At 31.1% G+C, this 23,426-nt stretch overlaps 2 protein-coding genes across 5 annotated transcripts in view; one reads left to right on the top strand and one right to left on the bottom strand.

Moving 5' to 3' along the window:
* The first annotated feature begins 1,920 nt into the window (after positions 1-1,920).
* Positions 1,921-13,449, top strand: LOC140040176 (uncharacterized). Its single transcript, XM_072085901.1, has 11 exons — positions 1,921-2,033; positions 3,683-4,051; positions 4,772-4,861; positions 7,230-7,276; positions 7,528-7,607; positions 8,815-8,887; positions 9,236-9,329; positions 9,635-10,157; positions 10,352-10,466; positions 11,015-11,300; positions 12,545-13,449. The coding sequence occupies exons 2-11, from the start codon at positions 3,683-3,685 to the stop codon at positions 12,686-12,688; spliced, it is 1,821 nt and encodes a 606-aa protein (XP_071942002.1). The 5' UTR covers positions 1,921-2,033; the 3' UTR covers positions 12,689-13,449.
* Positions 13,450-15,362: 1,913 nt separating this feature from the next.
* LOC140040175 (oxysterols receptor LXR-alpha-like) overlaps positions 15,363-23,426 on the bottom strand; it is an 84,165-nt gene continuing 76,101 nt past the window's right edge. For 3 of the 4 annotated variants that reach the window (XM_072085897.1, XM_072085898.1, XM_072085899.1), the window contains 5 exons: positions 22,926-23,143; positions 21,552-21,602; positions 20,115-20,321; positions 19,690-19,915; positions 15,363-18,167 (listed from right to left, as the gene is read on the bottom strand). In XM_072085897.1, coding sequence (XP_071941998.1) covers positions 17,926-18,167; positions 19,690-19,915; positions 20,115-20,321; positions 21,552-21,602; positions 22,926-23,143 — 944 coding nt within the window. In that variant the 3' untranslated portion in view covers positions 15,363-17,925. The remainder of the gene's footprint in view (positions 18,168-19,689; positions 19,916-20,114; positions 20,322-21,551; positions 21,603-22,925; positions 23,144-23,426) is intronic. The other variant, XM_072085900.1, reaches the window with a different exon arrangement.

Genomic DNA, 23,426 nt, shown 5'->3' with positions numbered 1-23,426 from the left:
TAAATTAGATCTAAAAAACGTAGGGAAGGGGGCTTTAAACAATGAAAAGAAATACATCTTCAAAAAACTGTTATGTTTGTTTATTAATATTTTGAGGTCGGAATGACTGAAAATGTTTAATAGGATAATAGTCAACACATTAAACATAAACCACATCTACAAAAAAAACCCACTCAAGAATTTGTAGAATTTTAAGGAAAGAATACATGTAATAATATATAAGTGATTACTCAAGTGATGGCCAGGAAATCACCAATTATTTTAGATAAAAATCATGATTAGTAATGATAAATTTTTCTGTACATATGCCACAAAGCTGTCATGAATTTTGTTAATAATTATCATTATACTGACAGTTACAAAATTACATTATTATTTTGCCCTTTTAAAACCTTGTATTAGATTGAATTATTGTTAAAGATAGAAAAAGCATTTCAGTCAAATAATTGCAGCACCCGTCATGTTTCTACTGTATGTTAATAGACAAATACAGCAGAACCTGAATTTTTTTAAATATTATTATTGAACATTTTAACATTATAAGTTGCCTAATGCTTGACCTCAAGGTGGAAAGTAAACCAATTAAGTAAGCTGTTTGTTGATTGAAGCAATGAATGAACAAGCATTCCCTAGTTCAGATTCATGTCATGAAGACTGGGTAGAGTACTGTACCAAAGTGACATGGACATAGAGTTACAGTAGAACATCTTCTATAGCCACCAACACCCCTTCTGCACTACCTACCTCTTTAAGAGCGTGTGGCGCAGTGTGTTGTACTGTACGTTTGACTACTGGTCGTGAGATCGAGGTTTGAAACCAACTCTCACCGCATGCTTGTATCCTTAGGCAAAATACTTTGCTTGCGTTTGCCTCTCCACCCAGGTGTATAAATGAGTGACTGGTGTAATAATGTTCAGTAATTAGATGATTCACAACACTATATAACTCTAGGATATTATTCTTATTATAAGGGTCACCCTACTCAGGTGCACCCTTATAAAGAGGACAGTTAACAGTGAAATGAACAAGCAAATATATATCAATCACTATGGTTGAGGGACACTTTGTAGGGTCTCGAAGGTGTCCCCTTAATAGGAATTCTTCTAATGTATTTATAGGCCTACTGTCCTATGAGTGTAATTGTTTATTTCTGTTATATACAGTCTATAACCTATAACTTATCTTAACAACTTATTGAAAGATGTGCTGCTGTCCATATAATTATAAACTGATGTTATCTTTTACAGTAATTCAATTTACCATACTTCTTTTAGAATGTGCCTGTACTTCTAGGTAAAGAAATAACCTAGTTTTATACTTTTTTTGTTATATGTATGAATTCTGAATTTAACAAAGGTCAAACAGGGAGGGATAAATAAAGAAATTTTGCATCCGGGCTCACTCTTATACATATATTAATTTTCAAATTTGTTTTCAATTTAATTATTAACAATAGCACACAAATAAATATGTATGCATAATGTAGTATAATCCCATTGAGGCTTTCCCCTAAATATGGAATTAGCCTCGGTTTTAAATTTCACAGAAGTAAAAGTGTCCCCTTGATAGGGGTACTTCCTGATTATTAGTGTCCCAGGGGAGGAGTTCTAGTGTATATCATGCATGAATTAAATTTATTTTGTTTCAGAAAAATATTGAATAAAATGGAGCACCAAAGACTAATAATTCATTACAAGGGTAGCCTTCATGTCAATGTCATTACAAGTTGACTGTGATTTGTTGTGTCATTATCCGTCGTCGTGTGAGTCGTCGCATCACTAACCGTTACAAGTTTACCGTATACAATGCAAAATGGATGACTCACTTTAGCGTCTAAAGTGTTGTGCTCAAGCCAAAACGCAAGTTCCTGTTGAATTCACAGCGCATGTGATTATTCTGTTCCACCGGACCATATCCGATTTGCGTCCCAGTCATACAGTCAGGCTAGATTTCATCTGCTGTACCGTCGTAGGCTTGTTGTTTTGGGTCATCCTGTATGTTTGAAATACATATATTGTATTTTGATTTGCAAGGTAAGTTTTGTTATAATTTTGATCTCGTTGGCTAAATTATTTGATTTTATACAGTTAAGTTTTAATCCTGATAATTTCAAAGCAGGTGTTTTTAATATTAAAAATTAATTGTTATTTTTAAATACTAATAATTTTTTGTTTGTTAATTTTTTGTTGTTTTTTTTGTTGTTTTTCTTGTTTCATTACTTTTTTTATATTTTACAAGTAAATGTTAATGACCTTGTAATTGCATAATGTAAGATTATATTTATATAATTATATATGATTTGCAATTTTATTTTATTGTTAGAAAATTAATAGTTTCTTTACTTTTTGTATCGGGTAGAAACTATTATTGTAAACTTTAATATAGAAATAATAACGAATAATAGACCAAGATCAAATTATAATTGTGTAAGAGGCAAGTACTGTACATGAAACTGGACATGTTTACTGTTCCTTTCCTAATTAAAGGAATTTATTCTTCACTATTATGTCCTATTGGGGGGTAAAAGTTAAAGAAGTGATACAAGGCCTAAAAAACATTTTGTTAATAAATATTACATTAAAATAATTATAAATAAGTCAGTTTAAAAAAGAACTTAACTCATGGATATTTAAAAACCAAACATTTTTAATCAAGTCAGTTTACTGTTGTTGTTTACAGTACACTGTTGCATAGCAATTAAATCTCATATCCCTAGCTAACTTCGTACCATCACCACATCTCCGGGGAAAATTATCCCACATGACTAAACATAAAGATTGCTATCTAAAAGAAAACACTCAGTCAGTCAAACACCTGGATACAGTAAGTGCATCTAAGCCAGCAACGACAGTGAAATGTAGGTTCACATCATTATTCCTGACTTTTATAATTGGTGAGATTTCCAGTATGTGTCATGTTTGTCCACACACATTTGAAGCACATGAAATTTGTACATTTTGAAATTGATGACGAATAAAATTGTGAATTTCAAAAACAGATGTTCTTTTTTTATAGATTTTTGTTAGTGACAAATTTTTTAATTTGGTATCATCAATTATTATTCCTTTTGTAACTTATATTATTAAATATTTATACTTGAAAATAGTATAAAACAACATTTTAAGGCCTTACTACGGGTTGGTAAGGTTTCAACCTGACCTATTTTTGACAGAGGCCTTTGACAACTCTGTGACCCGCACAGGGGATTATTCTCTTCTTCTTCTTTTTTTCGACCACCATGCCACCACTTTTGTAACAGCAGCCCTGCATATGTTTCCTCCTCTTTATCAATTACGCAGTTTCTTTACATGGTGTCCATACTTTACAGTTGCCAATTGTATTCACTTGTACCATTTCCAGCTTAACTTTACCCTGACCCTAAAGTACATTGGTACCTAAGTCCAAGTCTTTGGGGATGCAACGATCTTGACTTTCTTGGTATTTTTCCTAGTATAGTCATTTTATGTCTTTTTCATTTCCTTTCATTCCAATGTGAAATCATTATTAATTTTTATTTGTTGATTTTCTGCCAGAAATATCTGAATTTAATCAACAAAAAATTGCTTTAATAGTTGAAATATCTGATGAATAATATAGATTTATCATCATAGATAAATAGAATTGATTGTAATAATGTATTGTTAATTAAACAATAATTTCCCTTTCTTTTTTTCTTCATTAGATGTCAAATAGTAAGCTTTCAACGCTGTTCTTTAACAAGAAGAGATTAATTCTAAATCATAATGGAGCAACGAGAGAAATTCAATGTGGACGGAGTAACTTCTACACGCAAGCAAAAAGTGACGTTGAAACACAAACCGACCGAGCTTGTATGGATTGCCAGAAATGTCATAATCTACTCGGGATTGGGCAAAGACAGAAAGAGGAGATTGATAAGTTGTTGATGCAGGTCGATCAAGAACGTGGCGTGCGTATCAACGCAGAACAATTGGCAAATATTGCGGAAACAGAATCAGCTGATTTTAGACAGCAGTTATTTCTTGAGAAGACACATGTTATAAAGATTGAGGCTGACTTATCAAACTTGCAGGTAAAAAAGGCATGCCATTGCAGTGTTTTCAAAAGGAAGGCTCTGAGACCACACAATTGATTAAAATGACAATTTTCGAAGACATACAGATCCTCGTTTTTCAATTTGTTTGTATCTACCAACGAATGACTGCCATATTTGATACAGATCTTGTTAATAATAATTAATTTATTCAAACATCTCTTTATTTTAAAAACTTAAATATTTGTAAATGATTAAGCGATTATTTGATTCTAATACATAACATAATACAGATTAATACAGCTGTTTAACATAATTAGATAATAATTTAATTAGTCATATCAACTTCCCATCAAATAGCTGTTCTTACATTTTATGGGGGTTTCCACTTAAAAACTTTTTTTGCAAGGATATCGGAAAATGAAGAGGTACCAATCACCACATCATAGGCATGTATCATCAAAAGTACTAAAGGATATTTGTTAACATCCGTCTTCCATTGGAAAGACTGTAGGGAATTGTTTGTTTAATTAGAATATTTATATATCAAAATCATCATGTCAAGAATTATTCTTACAGAAAAAATATTTTAAGCAATGTAAACATTTTTTTTAATTATTAAAACTCAAAAAGATAACTTTTTTAGTGGAAATGACCTTATCAAAACTTTTTCCAATTTTAGTTCCTATACATACAAGATACATTAGTAAAAAAAGTATTCAATTTTATCAATTAAAAAAATTTCATTTTCCTTTTCAGGGTGAATTAAAAAGGGTTATGAGCACGTCAAACTGCGTCAAGGCAAAGAACGAGTTGCTCTGTGAGGGAACAGAGGCATCAAGATTAAGAGTAAGATAACAAATACTTTAGACGAATCCACAATTTCCAAACGTTTTAATTGCTTATGGATTATTAAACATGGAATTTCTGGATAATGATAATGAACGAACCCAATTTGAATAACGATAGAACCCTTATTAGGGACACCTTTGGCACCCAACAAAGTGTTAGGTGTTCTTTAAATAGGGGTTGTCTATGTTAAAACACATACTGAGAAATTTTAATTTAACTTTTTAGACTAGCAGTTTCAAAACAGTAATACAGCGTAAATTAATTGATTCTAAATTGAATGTATCCTTTATAAATGACCTTTCCAATGTAGAAAGATTGATAGATATCATGAATATTCATATCATACTCGACCTTATTTACGCTGACCTGAAACTTGTAGGTAAAAGAAACAACATTGGTGGACTGCTATCCATGATAGGAAACCATACCATCCTCTTCTCATTAAAATTGAACATAATTACACCAGTGTCAAGGTGCTGATAACTTCTTCAAATAATTGCCAGGCTTATATTGAAGATTATACCCAATTCCTGTAGCAAGTTGGATTTCTATTATTAGAACAAAGCGATATGCATTTGAAAACACATAAGTCACGTTGAAGTGGTAATGTCTAGGGTTTTTGTAGTTTTCGTCTTATCTATTTAGGCGGATATACACATGCCATTGATTATTTCACAGTAGGAAGGGGAAAATCTATAAATTAAGCAAAATATTTTATGATTTTTACAATTATAAAGCATAATGTACATCTGTGTAAATACTTGAATTGTCACTCTCATAACATAATAACATATAAAAAACTTCATTAACAAATATGACAAAAAAGACCAAAATAAATCAGCTATCCTATACGAAAAATGTTGACACAAGACTAATCCAATTATCATTTAATCCAAATAATTTGTTACTCCATCCTCTCCTAAACCTTGTGTCCAAAGCTTGCACCGTTTTAGATGGGGTACTATTAATTTCCATTTTTTGCAGCTACTGTAGGTTAGGATGCCAATGTTTTGTGAAAAATGTATCTTGGAAAAATGAAATATTGAAAAAAAAGACAGTTATAGTATATTTACATTTGGGAAAAAGTATTAATTTATTTGGATAATTAAATAATACTACTGTTAGATCAAGATTAAAGGAAAATTATTTTAAGAAAACAATTTTGTAATTAAGGTCAGTTTTTTTGTCAAAACTAAGTACAGACCAGTACGTGATGTGACCTTGCGTTGTGTTGGTGGGATATACTGGTCTGGTCCGCAAGATTTGATGCGATAGTCAAACGCGTGTGTATTCTAAGGTTTTACTTCCTAAAAAGATTTACTTTTGAAACCATTTGAGAATTAATAATTGATAAAATAGTTGTTGTTATTTTCTTCAAGCTCCCATACAGAGATTACTAAATATATATTTATTATTAAATTATGGTACTGATATGCAATAACTAATATATGGTTGAGTTTAGTCCCAAGGTACAAAATTTGACAACATTTTGGGGGTAGGATTATGCTCAGATCACATTACCAATGGAATTATTGTCTTGTGTCTAAATTGTTCCTAAATTAGGTAGTGGGTTTAAGCATCTGATTGTACTCTACAAATTTGTATTAGTGGTTCAGTACAACAAAATAACTACAAAATGAAAAAGAAATAAAAACCCAAATCATTGAGAAGTCACAAGTTGCAGTTAATGAGAATAAGTGCCAGTTTGTACGTAATAGACTTACTGTTTGTGTAACAGTTACCCACAATTAATAAGAATTAAACTTTATCAACCTTTCATCATGGTTTCAATTTGTACCGATCAACATTAAAATGAAAGTGTGGTTACTTGTTTTACGTCACCAACATGGAATCAACCAAAAACACTTTGAAAATACAGGTCGTGGCATTTACCATTTCTTAACAGCAATTAAGTTTGGAGTGAAGATAAGATGATTGTTTAATCCTCATAATAAATCAGACAAAAGTGTGAAAAATGTAATAGTATTTTATCATAGTAAATAAAAGTAAATACAATAGTTTAGAGAGAAATCCTAAAAAGTCTAGTGCTGAAATAAATAATTTTTAAATGTAACATATTAAAGTAAAAATAAAGAGAAGGGAAAAAATACCTGTTACTCAATTGGTTCAAAGTTTAAGAATTGTTTGGGACAATATTTCACTATTGCAGATTTAGTTATATGTACTGTTTGGCTAATTTATAAATGTTTTTTTTATAAAGTACTATAGCTAAGTACTATCATTGATGAAATATTTAAAAATCATCATATACCTGAATAACCAATCAAATGACAGTATTTGTTTGCATAAACTAGTATGTTGACATTGATTTTTCTGAATGATTTTTGTCATTTATTTTCCACAGATTGCAGAGTTAGAGGAAAGAGTCCAACAGCTCAATGGTGGTGTTATGTAATTATATATTTCATTCATTTTCATAATAGCAAAAATATATTTATATATTATAATAATAATAATGTAAAGCCGAAAATGAAGAAGTTTGTCAATTAATTGTTTCATTTTTTGTCACAGACCTAAATTATTAGGTTTTTATTGGGCTATATGTTGTTATTTTGATCAGTACATAAAGGTCTTTTTAAAAAGATTTTAAATGCTCAATGTTTATCAATATCAATCTCATTTGTTTATTATTTATCCTATAGTGAACCTAGACAACAAAACAACAAAGCAGAACTCACAAGTGCTCATGCTAAGTTGAGCAAATCAAAAGCTAAAGTAAAAGGTAAGATTTAGATCCGTCAGGGATAGATGTAGCAGATATAAGGTATCTGGTGTAATGTTCATAATTGTCCTATGAGCAAAAAAGAACAGGTTCAAATCCAGTCAGAAGCCATCTCTATTCATACAGTCATGTTCCAAGTTGATCATTTTCTTTGACGTCTGGTTTGTGCAAGACCATTATGAAGCTATGTTATGAACAACTGCTCACATTCTGCAACTAATGCATTTTTGTTCATTGTCATTAATGTTAAAATGAAATTGAAATTGAAAGCTTTTGTTAAAAATGTAATGGTTAAATGGATTACCCTTATAATACTTATGTTTAATAATATAAACGTTGGCATCCTTTCAACGTCAAACAACAAGTGGATGATGCTTTTAATCATCTGGTAAAAGTTAATACTATTTAAATTTTTTCTTGCATAAAACATTAAGTGAATTTGACTCTGTAATATATAAAATGAAAAAATTACATATCTGACATACTTAGCAGAGTTGTAACTTCACATACCATGGTACCACCTGTGAAAAAATTAAATATTATTATTAAATTATAATAGTAGGAAATTCATTACTAACAAAATATCTGAAATAACGCCAATAATAACATTAAAAACCTCAATTTCCCGTTCTTTTTTTCTCCCAACCCATTTCAGCAATGTATAGTAATTTCTTGTGCGTTTTTAGCCTGTTTATGTGCAGCGTATTAATGCTTTAGACATAATGTGCTAAATCAAATGCGAAGTGTTATCATTGTTATTTGTGGGCAATATTATAATCTAAACCTAGCTTTTCACTGACCTGAAGTTACAGATGAGATGAGGAGAAACATAATTATTATTTGCATCTCCAGTAAAACATGTTTGCTTCCCTCTCTAGTACAACATCAATGCATAAATAATACCATCCTATGATTCAATCTTCATAACCTTGTTTCACACCAATGAAAAGGCAATTTTAATATTCTTTCAAGAACCTCATTTGAAAAGCATTAAGAAAACTAATGTTGAAAAAAAACAACGGAACTTGACTTAAACAATAATCAAACAATTCCAATACTAAAATATTTGTGTTTGTTTTTATCTTAGGCCAAATAATAAAATATACATGTTTCTCGTCCGAAATTTAAAAAAAAGGAGGCGGCACTTGTTATTTATTATTTACCATTTTTTAAATTTTTATTAATTTTTGTTTTTGTTGATTTTTAGAACTTCAAAGTAAATTAGCACTAGCTGAAGAAGAAATTAAGAAATTGAAAAATGCAAACAGAATATTAAAAGCGTAAGTCATTAAAAATTATTTAAAAAATATAAATCAATAACACATCTTCTTATAGAATATTAACAATACAAAATGAATAGTAATTTCATTTTTCAAGCTCTACAAAGGGCAGAACATTATTAATTTGCAATTTTTGAAACAATTTCATTCTAGTATAATTTTACATTGCTCATTTTCTATTCATACAATTTTGTTTAAAATTAGAAATATGTAAAATTCTTATTTTAAGTGTTTAAAACTATCTATAAATTATACTATTTTAATATATTATTAAATTATACTTTATAATTATAAATCAATCAAACATAACACACAATTAAATATATTATCAATTTATATTTGTTATAGGCCAGATTTTCTATCTCAGAGTGAAGATCATAGAACGGACAAAGCCACAGCAAGAAAGTCTAGCACAGATCCCGACAGAAAAAGCATGGACTTGGTAAATTAACTAGTCCTCTTCAATATAAGTGTGAAACCAAGCTATATAGAAAGTTCTATGATGTTTTACTGTAGTATTAAAAATTTAGAGATAGATATCAAGTGTGAACATAATAATCATGATTAATTAACTAAATTTCCATATGCCTATTACTAGCTAATTTGAGACTAACAATATTAGGCTTTAATACCACTATATTACTGGTTCAAAAGTGGTCTTTTGTTAAGAATGGTATTTGTAATACGTTTTGAGTTGATTCCAACCTATTCTCAACTTTAACTCAAGAATGTAACTTTTTATTTCAGCAACGTCGGCGAGTACCATCAGTTCCACCTCCAAGCTTCAAGACTGTCATGAAGGCGCAGACAAAATCCAACCTTATTAAATCAAAATCACACGTAGCCACGCTAACAAAACCCACTCTGGTTCCAAGAAAAACAAAATCAAAGTCGTTTCTCGCTAACAGAGATTCGTCATGTCAAATGTCCCAGAAGAAGAAGAATGTTAAAGCTAAAGGAAAACTGGAAAGATCGCAGAAAATACAAGAAAAACTTGACCGGTTCGAAAATAGTACGCAAGACCAACCGAAGGGGAAACAAGAAAAGAAACCCAAGAAGAAAGAAAAACATGTAAAATCTAAAAACAGTTCACAAATACCAGTTAAATCCAAAGGGTTCCTTGATAAACTTTTGTCAAAGTCACAAGAACATGAAGACAAGGGTAAAGCAAAGTATTTGAAGAATTCAAGTTTGGATCTACCGGATATTGAGTTTCTTTTTACAGACTCTGGAAAGAAACCAATCCCTTTGCACACCACTCCATCTATAGGTAAGAACTACAAAGCATATATTATTATATTCATTCATACACAGTTATAACAATAATAACTGGGGCCCGCACTACAAGCGAAAGCCAGTATCATAAGGGCCCCATGTATACATGAAATGAAAGTATATTATTTGACCATAACAAGCATTCATATAAAAAAAAACTAAATCACACTTTTTCCAAAACCATAATAGTGATCAGTAGTTTTGAAAGTGGTAGTGATTGGTCATCTAGTGAAGAAGAGCAATGGATAGATCTGACTAAATCTGGAGAATTTACATCATCTCAGAAGATGCATGACGATGACAGGTATGATGTCATTGGTTTTAGATTCACATTCACTGCAAGAATTGGAGATAATATGTTGTTCTTGAATGTTTTCAGTAAACATAATAAACTTTCCTGGGCAATAAATGCCACAAATAGACCACTTTGTGGTTTACAGTTCAAACATAACATAACACTTTAATTAGGCCTATTTACCACAAACCACAAACTGTCACTTTTTGTGCTTCAACAAAGTACATACTGTATAACCATGGAGGTATCTACACAAAGAGCCTAAAACTTTTAGAAGCTGCAACTATTTTTATATAAAATTTGTTGAGAATGATTATTTGTTTTCTTAACTTGTTATAGTATAACAAAAAAACACATTGCCGGATATACCAAAGAACAATTCAATAAGCAACTAAGGAAGTCATAGGTTCCAACTATCCATTCACACAATTGATACAGTTATATTGTTTTCTTATAATCATACAAAATTGTTGTCATATCCTCTTTTTGACCTTCTTCATCAATGCTAATATTAAAGAGTATTAGAGTTTTCAATATCAAAGATCAAATTCTTTCAGACATAGGCATCAAGCTCCACCGCCTATTGCTCCTAAACCTGGCCGCAAACCTTTATCGTACGTTGAAGGTGGTTCACCGGTGCCGCCACCATCAAGAGGACGTTCTCCAACTCCTAGTAAGCCACTGCCTCAACTTCCTATTTCGCAACGAAGGACGCCATCGCCGCGACCATCTTCACCACATTGTCGTGCTTCATCCCCTTTCATGCAGCAGTCACAGTGGAAACTGGACCCACACAGTCGGACCAGTACTCATCACCATGGGGACATTCCATACTTTGATGAGGTAAGACTTTTTTTTCCATATTTTTATATCATGTAACTTTTTTTATGCAGCATTCGTGAAACTTGAATTTGTTAAAAAGTTAAATAAGTATATTCAGTTAAAAATTAAGGTTGCATGGTCATAATTACCAGCCAGCAGTCAATGATTCCTATATACAATACAATTCCTATTGTCCCTGTCCCTAGCATGAAGAAAGAAATAACAAGTTAAATAAAAAATTGATCAAAATAACAATATTTATATATCTGATTAGAAATTTTGTTTAAATTAATTTTAAAGAATTTTGTATACATTAACTTGGAGGGAGACTTTTTTTGTTAGAATTTACAATGTACAGTATCATAGATAAATGTTATGTTTCTTGCAAGCAATGAAGTAGGTTCTCCTACTATACTCCAGTGAGGATGACCAAATAGTAGGCCTCTACCCAGAACAGACAAGTAAATGACCTACATATTTACCCCCTACTGTATTCCAACACATTATGAAGTATCTAAATGGTGATCCTCTACTGCAGAACAGATAACAAATGACCTAAATTGTTACCCCCTACACAGCACAGACCTTATTTTGAAATACCTATGAACCCAATATAGAGAGTTTAATTTATAAAAATCAATCATACAACAAGAACAGCAAAAACAATGAAAAAAGAAACCAATTATGATGAAAGGCTATAGAAACACCCGCCAGTCAAAATGAAAATAATTGTTTATTTGTTCCTGATATCATTTGATGTCATATCATAAGAAATTAATTACAAAATCAGTGTCGTAATAAATAAAAAATAAAGATGCCACAAATAAATTGCTTGATAATTTAAAAAAGGTATATATATTAAAAGCATTTTTGTTAAAGTTCACCATGAAATTTTCTATAGTTACAGTGCATTGACTAAGTTACAGTTATTGCAGCCTACAAAAGAAAATCTTATCATTTTTGCTTAAGAAATAAAATAAAACGTTGACACATAATATTTTATGATTGCCCTATATTTGGTAGGCGCCGATCACTTTCTTCGTCAAGTCAAAAGTTATGGCTTTCGAAAAAAATACTAAAGATCATGATAGTATTTCTGTTTATTTTCTGATTTTATAAAATTTGCCCTACATAAAATGATAAACATTTGCAAAAAAAAAAGCCATATTAACTTTGTTTTTGCAAATGTTATCGAATCTTACAATTGGTAAAATATAGTGTCGCTATTACTTAATTTCTTTTTTCTTATTTTTATCGTTTTCTAGAATAACAAGGAGTACAAGCCACAACTTACTGGGTATCAAAGGGCTAAAGGTCCAGCCGGGAGAAGGCGGCCCCACAGTAAAGGAAAGAAAGCTGATGACCAAGAAATGAGTCCTGGACATCGACACATGAACGGAATAGTATGAGCTATGAGACGATAAAGTAAAAAAAAGCCAAACTCATTTGCAGAGCTATGAATAATATATTATTGTTGTTTCTAATAGTCTAAAACTCTGTCTATACTGTCTCAAACTTGATGTGATAAAAATGTGATGCGCCCATATATGGACATGATGATGTCATATCACTACCATATTTGGGCACATCAAACTTTTTATGTCAGACTAGTTTTTTTGTGTAGATAGACTATCAGCTCTGTACATTAGCTACTTTAGAAAACCTGTACATATTGGAAATAAAAAAACTTTCATTGCATTAATGACAACAGAATAGAAGTAGATCCGAGTGATGTCATCAGACTGTATATAACAAGACTGTATATAACAAGGCTGTATGCGGCGCAAACAAAAAATTGGAATTTGATGTAAATAATTGTAAAGAGAAATAGGTTTATACAGTGAAATTTATATTGGATGTCACTGATGGGTTTAAAATGTGTGCAACGGTAGTGTATATATTTTAAATATATATATTGTTTTAGGCTGAATAGCTTATGGCATTGATAGTGTGACTGCAGGCAGACACCTAGCTTTAGGCCTATAACAAGACTAAAGCAGGGAGTTGTATTTTACAACTCCTTGACTAAAGCATGTAAACTCTGCCACTGGACAACATATCTAAATAATTATGATATTTGTATGTAATTTATAACCCGCAGAAATATATTTTTGAAGATATTTATGCTATACAGAAACTGTAATATTATTTTCAGATAAATAAATCCTTTGATAATATATGTTTTTATAGTTTTTTTTGCATCAATAAATACTGAACCTTGTTCAAACAGGGAGCATTTAAACAATATATGAGACCAATCTGACCATGGGGGTATACCTATATGATCAGGTCATAGAGGTACCTCTATGATCTGACCATGGAGGTATTATAACTCTATGATCTAACCATGGAGGTATACCTCTATGATCTGACCATGGAGGTATATCTCTATGATCTAACTATGGCGGTATACATCTATGATCTAACCATGGAGGTATAGCGCTATGATCTGACTATGGTGGTAAACCTCTATGATCAGATCATAGAGGGTTAGTTACTAGAAGACTGAAGGATAAAGAAAAGTAAATTTAAATACAAAATTTACAATGCTAAAATTAAATAAAGTCACTTCTTAAATTTGTTGAGATATGTGTCAGAATTTCAGACCTACTTCTACAATTTTATGATTCTAAGTTTTACTACAGAACTCTAGGATCAAGCTATTTATTTATAATGGCGGCTACAAATCGATAATGATCATTAAAAGTTTTCTCAGAAGTAAAATTCTGTGTTTTATTGAACAGATGAGCATAGTTTTAAGAGCAAAAAAACAGGACAGCATTGACTCTGAGGTCGTAAAGGTCAAATGGATTTGATCACCTGACCTGTTTTTTTTAATGACCTAGCAGCCGACATAGTTAAATCTAGTCACTTTAGGTAGTATGAAAAATATAGGTTTTTTTTAGAAAAATAAGATTTTTTAAATCAAAATCGTCTGTGCAAAAGTTGAATATTAAAGTATGAAAAGCATATATTGAGGGACCACAAATGTCAATAGTTTTACTACAAAGAGAAAAAATGTGGCCTTTCATTTTGTACCAAACTTCCCAACCATTTTCCCAGTGTGTAGATCTATTTTGTACAACATGTTTTACATGAATATTTCAGCAATCTGAACAATTTAAAATGGGCAAAAAGAATATCAGAAATGCTAAGCTTTATATATTAATTTCAAGGTGAACTTATAAGTTGGTTAGTCCTGACAGATGGAGCAGCACATCTTGATCAGGGAGTTGTAAAATACAACTCCCTGTCTTGATACACTGTTTGATTCTACCAAGAAATCCAAATCAAACAATGTGTGTGAATGTCATGGCAGGAATGTTGATATACACCAATTTTTGTTTAAATGTCGGCCAACTGCAGCAATGACTTTGTAGTAATAGATTTATACATACAGAGCCATGCCTTGCGGCCTTTAAAGTAGAACAAAAAGTATGATGATGATGATGTGTACATTTTGGATAGTGCCATTCATCATTGCTCTTGGCACTGTGGACTACTACCATTGTTTTTGGTACTACTGTACATGCTTCTCCGCTAAGGGTCTGTCTCTCTAGTGTCTGTCCACAACAGAATGACTATGTGTGAACTATTAGAAATTGGTATGACATTTAAATGCCGGATAGGGCACATCAGATTAAGGTGCTATCCCAAATTGCTACTTCACAACAATGGTTGTCATTTACCCATTACTGTGTATTCTACCAGTCAGTAACGTAACACAGAGGTCTGAGGCCCTGGTTTAGGAAGCCTAAGTGGCCCTCCAACGCTGGAAGCCTCGGACGTTTATAACCTTTTTCGACTTATTTTAATGTCTTTTTTCATCCCAGAACTGCTCAGGGCCACCATAACCTCCAGGCCAGAGAGTGTTCATAGCCGTTACACCACTGACCACTTGTAGGCCTTAATAAGTGCCAGTAACTTCTGTATCAGGTTTTCAATTATTTGAAATCTTAAAATCGTTATATAAATTATCAGTTCACAGAAACAAGTACAAGCTGAATAACGCTCTTCGTGGAACCATCTATTGATTCTTATGTTAAAATAAACAATTAAAAAAATAAAACTAAAGTCAACAAATAAATGTACACCATCACTCATTTATTTTGACACCCTCGTGGCGTCCAAATCATCAAATAATAACACTTGTGGGTGATGATATAGGTAACGAAGATAACACACTAAGAAATGAATAAACATTCGATTAAAAAACTATGATATATTTTGACAAATTAAAAAAACCTTTGCTCCAAACTGTACGATATGATATGGTCTCAAATTAAATTTGACAAACTTTGGACTTTATCAAGCAAAACCATAATTAATACTCTCTATAAAAAATCAAGCTGTTTTATTGATACAGTGGGTGCCACTTAGCACAAATCCAGTTTAGAATCAATCAACAAGTCAGATGGTTGAGATTGTTCAAAGGTTATTCTATTATAAAATCCTCCTAAATGTCAACTACAAACCATTTTATTTATTGTAATTGAGATTACTGGTGTAAATCAGTTGACATTTGTTTTGAGGGGTGGCTTGGGTATGCGTAAGATTGTTTGGGGTGTGGGACAGTGGGGCTAAAAGGCCCCTGACAACCCTCCTCTGAGCGCTCATTAGTCATTCGTGTGGGATGTGGAAATACTTTGAATCACATGGGGCTCTCCATTAACTTAATTATGTGCAATTTTAAAAATCCCCAGTTTTTTTCCCTGCCTTTGTATAATAGAGATATTATATCTCAATTATGGAACAACTGTAAGAGTTTTTAAATATAATATGCTCATATTGCCCATACTTTCTTTAAAGAAAAGAAGAAACATTGGAGATATTACATTAATAGAATTTGGCAGCTGACAGTGTTGCAAACGGTCTTTTAGGAATTTAAAAACTAAACGCCATTTTTTATGCCTTTGATGGCGTTATTTGCACCTTGTTAAAGCCATTTTTCTTTAATTAAAAATCAATTTGATACTTAAGAAAATATTTCATAATCACAATCTACATTGTTATTGAAGTAAATTAGCTGCTCTTTAAAAATTCTAAAAATGATATAGAAAATAAACAGTACCTATAAACTCAAAATCAAGACAATGAAGACTTAAACTCGGCCTGAACAATTTGAAACTATATTGAAACAGGAATTCTAGAAAATCATTCCAAATAATTCCCGGCTCACATTCATCATTCTTTTATAGCTAAACTTTTGTTTTATTTAAAAACTGAATTCTATTCTTACAAACAATTTGTTCAATATTTACAATTAACAATTACAGAATTCTCTGTACTTTTATAATAACATTAGTTCTGCAATAAATTTCACACACTCTCATACATGAATTCTGTAATAATTTTTTTTTTTTAAAGAAAATTGTTGCAGCAAAAAATGGGAGAATTAGGCAGATAAAAATAATGGACAGAAAACATTACACTTGAAGATAAAATAAAAATGAAATATAGATATCTATCAAACAATACATAATATACACATACTTAATAATTTGCTTTCTCAGATATTTGGTATACTATAAAGAAATACAGAGAATCTAAATGATATAGAAGTAGATATTTCGTGGCACTAAATTAGCATTTGAAAATTAAATATGTTTTGGCAAACATAGAAATTGTGTGTGTGTTATTTGTTTTATTATTTGATACCATAACTATTAACATGTGTATATTTTGTATGCAAATCTTTGGATTTTCGCACATTTTCTTCCTGGCTACAGTCACTCAACAATTACACATGCAAAAAGATATGGATTGGCCACACCAAGTCCTCCATTAACTTTGCTAATAATTATCAAAAAACTAATTTAGGATAATTAAACAATTAAACATTGTTTTGTTATTCAGTGGATTTTTACCTATTATAAAAGCTAAGGATATCATCTCCTCTCAAAATTCTATTATTCATATATATCTTACTGTTTTTTGTTTTCAACTAAGAATTTGTTTAGAACTATGCTTAATAGTCAATTACATTTGTCTAAGCATAATAATTACAAAAAATTAAATATCTTTATTAAAAAAATAATATTAAATGCTTTTAGTACATTGTGATAAATTTGTCACATTGATGGCAGAAAAAATTTGGAGTGAACCGGAACTTTGAATATGCAAAGCTCATAGTATAGTGTGCCGATAGATGTAACCATTTACTCACTTCTACAGTAATAATTAGATTACATACACCTACAAATACTTTGTAAGAAAGTTTGTTTTATAAAGTTTCAATCCAAATTGAAGAGAAAGAAAATAGTTTGAAAAGAAAGAAAATAGTTTGATGAAAAGAATGTTTAAAATATGATTAAAATAGAATATTGAGAAATTACCAGTATGAGTAACAGTTAGAAGGTTCTTTATGTCAAATAGGTCATTATTTAAAAAAAATCTACTGAGGGCTAAATCTCATCTGTACATCTTAAAACTTTATACACCTTTGTTAAACCCTCATGAGCAGAGAGAGACTTGTTCATGCTCTTCAACAACAAGACCGAAAACTCTGCTGTCAATAAATCTGATGTTTACTACTTCTTCTTGGAGAGAGACAAGTCTTCCCATCATTCAATATTCATTTTGAAAGCCAATGCTACAAAACACAATATGCATGTACCGTCATCATGTTCAAAGAGGGCGCTGGACATTAAGCGTTTACATCCCATATCTCAGACAGCAGCGGAGGAATCTTTTGATCAGCTAATTTTAACTGAAACAATAGCTCTGAGTGACTGTTGTTTAGTGTCCTTAATTCTGTAAGTTTCATCAAAACCTTTGGTAATAATAATGTCTCTTTTGGTCGTCGTATACGTAAATATGATCTTAAAATCTCAAGATAACCCTCTTGGACTTCGTCAACTTTTTCTTTGTCTTGTACAGACGGTCGATCTGAAGAAAAGAAGCAAACATTCATAAATGAATAATGAAAATAAATTAAATGTACATATATGGATGCCAAGTTTAGCACATTGTGTGTACCTCAAGTTACAAAATTGTTACTCAATTAAGACAAGCTTTGCAGGTTGAAATTTGGAATGTAGTACACAAAAAAAAACCCATGGTATTTATCACTGTTTTGCTATTAATAAGATATCATAATGGAGAACTTATTCTGTATAAACTACCTACTAGAAGAGAGTATAGCAACTGCCATTAACAGAAAATATTCTGTATAAACTACCTACCCGAAGAGAGTATAGCAACTGTCATTAACAGAACATATTCAGTATAAAGTAACAGAACATATTTAGTATAAACTACCAGAAGAGAGTACTGTAGCAACTGCCATTAACAGAACATATTCTGTATAAACTACCTAGCAGAAGAGAGTATAGCAACTGCCATTAACAGAACATTTTCTGTATAAACTACCAGAAGAGAGTACTATAGCAACTGCCATAACAGAACATATTCTGTATAAACTACCAGAAGAGAGTACTGTAGCAACTGCCATTAACAGAACATATTCAGTATAAACTACCAGAAGAGAGTACTATAGCAACTGCCATAACAGAACATATTCAGTATAAACTACCAGAAGAGAGTATAGCAACTGCCATTAACAGAACATATTCAGTATAAACTACCAGAAGAGAGTACTGTAGCAACTGCCATTAACAGAACATATTCAGTATAAACTACCAGAAGAGAGTACTGTAGCAACTGCCATTAACAGAACATATTCAGTATAAACTACCAGAAGAGAGTACTATAGCAACTGCCATAACAGAACATATTCTGTATAAACTACCAGAAGAGAGTACTGTAGCAACTGCCATTAACAGAACATATTCAGTATAAACTACCAGAAGAGAGTACTATAGCAACTGCCATAACAGAACATATTCTGTATAAACTACCAGAAGAGAGTACTGTAGCAACTGCCATTAACAGAACATATTCAGTATAAACTACCAGAAGAGAGTACTGTAGCAACTGCCATTAACAGAACATATTCAGTATAAACTACCAGAAGAGAGTACTGTAGCAACTGCCATTAACAGAACATATTCAGTATAAACTACCAGAAGAGAGTACTGTAGCAACTGCCATTAACAGAACATATTCAGTATAAACTACCAGAAGAGAGTACTGTAGCAACTGCCATTAACAGAACATATTCAGTATAAACTACCAGAAGAGAGTACTGTAGCAACTGCCATTAACAGAACATATTCAGTATAAACTACCAGAAGAGAGTACTATAGCAACTGCCATAACAGAACATATTCAGTATAAACTACCAGAAGAGAGTACTGTAGCAACTGCCATAACAGAACATATTCAGTATAAACTACCAGAAGAGAGTACTATAGCAACTGCCATAACAGAACATATTCAGTATAAACTACCTAGCACAAGAGAGTATAGCAACTGTCATTAACAGAACATATTCTGTAAAACTACCTACCAGAAGAGAGTATAGCAACTGCCATTAACAGGACATATTCAGTATAATCCAAATCCAACTCGGACATCCCTTTTGCAAAATCAAACATAGGATCAACAAGATCTCCAATTCCGCCATCGTGAAGCTGCTTTCGTGTGTAAGGCTGTTCATTACCAAACATAATAGCGTCATTCTCCACATCGTACCTTAAAGCAGTACGCAACAGCATAATTTCAATAGCAGAACCCTATTGTAAAAAGAAAAAAAGAACCATTGAGATAAAATCAGTCATAGGTTACCTTTAATTACTACTAGGGTCAGGACAGGTTTGAATAAATTGTTATATGTGGCAGAGGCTCCTCGAGACTAAGGCTTTGCCTTGTGCGGAGCCTCTGGGTGAAATAGTGAATTAAAAAAAAAAAAAATTAACAAATATAAAAACAAACCTTTAAAAGGACTATCTGGTCTTCACGACTGAGTTCCAAAAATCCTGGTATCTTTTTACTAAACTCTACAATCAGCTGAATTGTGAGTATAGTAAGCTCTGTAATATGTGCAAAACGGCATTGAAGCGCTTCTCCATCCACTTTTTGTAAATTGGGAAGAGTTGACGGGAGAGGAGTATTATTTTGTTGTTGACTTTCAAGCCAAGGCTGAGAAAAAAAGAAAATGAATTATTTAATAATACTACAAGTACAAAAGCTGTACATAAAGCCTCTTCATGTACGTTGTACATAACATTTATTTCTATGTAAAATATGGTAAAATTTAATTTTTCTTTACAAAAAAATTGTGTGTCCTTAGAATTCTATGAATTTTTTGGTTGTGATTTTCTGGGAATTGTCTAACCTTTCAGAGATTATGTATTTACATTGGATTGGAAGATCCTTTAATCTAACTGTAGAATGGTATTGTTACCATTCAAACTCAAACCTGTAAAAAGACATTAATTTAACAATGTAGCATTGCTTGTAGCAAAGAAATCTCAAAAGATGCTTGAATTCATGGTAACATGAAATTGATGCACACACATGCAGAGGATGATGTCAAAGGTCATAGGTTAAATATGAAAGCATTCTTCCTATTGAATCATAGTGGATACATTTATAATTTGTTGTAAGTATGTTGATAGCAAATATTTTATAATGAATAAACAAAGCTTTTTTGTTGCTATTAATATGATTAAACAATATCACACACATATTGGTGTCCTTCAAACCTCAGTGTCAAGCTCATTTTTGGAGGATTTAGTATAAAATGGTTAATTTGCATTTCACTTTGTACAACATTCATGTTTGAAAACCACTTTACATCTCTTTCATAATACAGGTATTCTAATATGTATTATGGTCTAATCTAAATAAATGTATGTGATATTCATCTCTCTTGTAATATTTAAGTGGATATGCACCCACTCGACCACTTCTCTTTGATAGAATCAGAAAAGCATTCACACATACACAGTAAATTCAACTTGTAACCTCTGAGCATTAATGATTCAGGTTGTTACATAATAACACATGATGGCATGAAATGAAATTTGTTATAAATGGCAAACATTCCTATTAATATTATTATGTTAATTTATGTGTTCTGTACTATATAGTTATTTTAGTGTTAGACAATACACACATAATTATGCATAAATCATGATATAGTTTCATTCCATTGTTGTGCATGAATTGAATTACAAAGGAAAAATATAATATGTAAATGAGCAAAATTCTACTGTATAAATGTTAACAGGCGAAACGGGTCATGCATGAAAAAAAAAAGATTTACTCACCATGATATACCACCAACAGAGGGCGGTTAAAAAAAATCAACATGCAATAAAAAAGCACATGCATGCAAATTATGATATTAATATTCATGAACCTCACCTCGGTTGTACCTTGTAATTTCCCTTTCCAGTTATTGGTCTCTAACCACGGCTGATTGACAAAACAAAGAGTAAGTTGAAGCAAAAGTGCCACAGACACAAACGAAGGAAAAAAAGACACACAAAAAACAAAGGAAACAGAAAGTGTGACATAAATATTTCTTGTAAAACTAAGTGATTTTTGTATTTACAAAAGAAACTACACTTTGTAAAGAAACATATAAAGTTATATTGCAAGAAAGTAAACCTGTGTAGGTAGAGTGTAAAGCTGTGATTTAATCATTAAAAAATAAGAAAAACAAAAGTAATAAGCAATCCATAGATATAATGGTAAAAAGGCTATTTGTATTTTCATTCAGTAATTTAGTCAAATAGTCATAAAATACTATTTATTAATTTAGTTGGCAATTCTCATTTATGTAATAGTTATCTTTATAAATTGTGTTAACATTTTAGAAATAAATTCTAATAAATTTAATATTTTTTCTGAATAAAAAAAATAACAAGATATTTTGATAAAGTTCTTTTTAAGTAACGGTAGATTTTTATAAAAAGTAATTCTTAGTATAATGCACAAAAACATCTACCATCAACTAACTGTATTTATTAATATATTTTATAATATATAAAATATTATTTATATTTACACTAAACAAACTAGTTTGGCGTCAACTTTATGTAAATGAACACGCATTATTTAATAATTAGTTATAGTAGGTGTTTATATTGTGTACAAGGAATAATATAAAGCCAAGCATAGCATCAATATTGATAAGAATAGTTAGACACCACCACCACTACTGTCCACCAATACATATAAAGCGTAAACTACTAGACAATTACTGAAATTACTAGACTAAAAAATTACAAATAGCATTAGAATAAACATTTTACAATTTTAATTGATATAATATAACCACAATCAATAAAGTTATTATTATAATTTCATTCAAAATGGCATAAATTAAGTTTTATTAAGATTTAAACAAATTGCAATAGAATGAATTTTGTATTACCAACATTTTAAATGGATTTATTTATTTTAAAAAATTTTTTAATTTTAAATTTATTGGGATTTAAATAAATTGCAATAGAATAAATATTGTAACCAATATTTGAAAATCTCAAAATTTTAAATGGATTTATTTTTAGAAAAAGTTTTTAAAAATGTTATATTTTTTAACTTAGAATTTTAAAATATCAGACAATAAGAACAATAAAGTAAAAACAAATAAAGAATAAATTTGTTAGAACAATTTAATACATGAGATTACCATTAAAGCATACCTTGTGCAACTGATCATATACCACCAATACAAATACGTTTATCAGGGGGCGGGAGATAGGTTTAAGGAAGAGCTACAAATTTACTTACTGTAACTTTATGCAAGTCCTCCGGTCCCGGAATTTCTAACTCTTTGTGTGAATTCACCAACGTTTCTATAATCAGTTGTTGATCGTCAGATAGTTGAAAGACGGTGGCGCTAATGTCTTCGCCACTCTGCTGCGGAGATGGTAGGTCAAAGGATTGTTGCTGTTTTTTAAGCATTTTTCGTTGTCGTTTTGATTTACATTGTTCTTCCGTTAATAAACCTGAAATATAAACATTTATATAGTATTCAATAGCTAATAAAAGTGGAAAGAAATCCTCTGGATATTACTATATCATAGAAAATTACAAAAAAATGTCATCAGGTATATATAACGCTAACCCTATAATATTTTTATATAATTTTATTTTATTTATTCGGTATGCTGGCTCAAAATCGGGAAACCCACTGTCGCCTGAATGACGTGTGTCTCGCTAATGAGTGACCTCTTTAGTCAAAGACTGTTCTCCCAGAGAGCCCAGCTATGTGACAGTGGCATGTGCTTA

The sequence above is a fragment of the Antedon mediterranea genome, chromosome 2 (assembly GCF_964355755.1).
Source record: "Antedon mediterranea chromosome 2, ecAntMedi1.1, whole genome shotgun sequence".
Lineage (NCBI taxonomy): Eukaryota > Metazoa > Echinodermata > Crinoidea > Comatulida > Antedonidae > Antedon > Antedon mediterranea.
The sequence above is the reverse complement of the archived record's forward strand: the minus strand, read 5'-3'. Positions and strand labels throughout refer to the sequence as shown.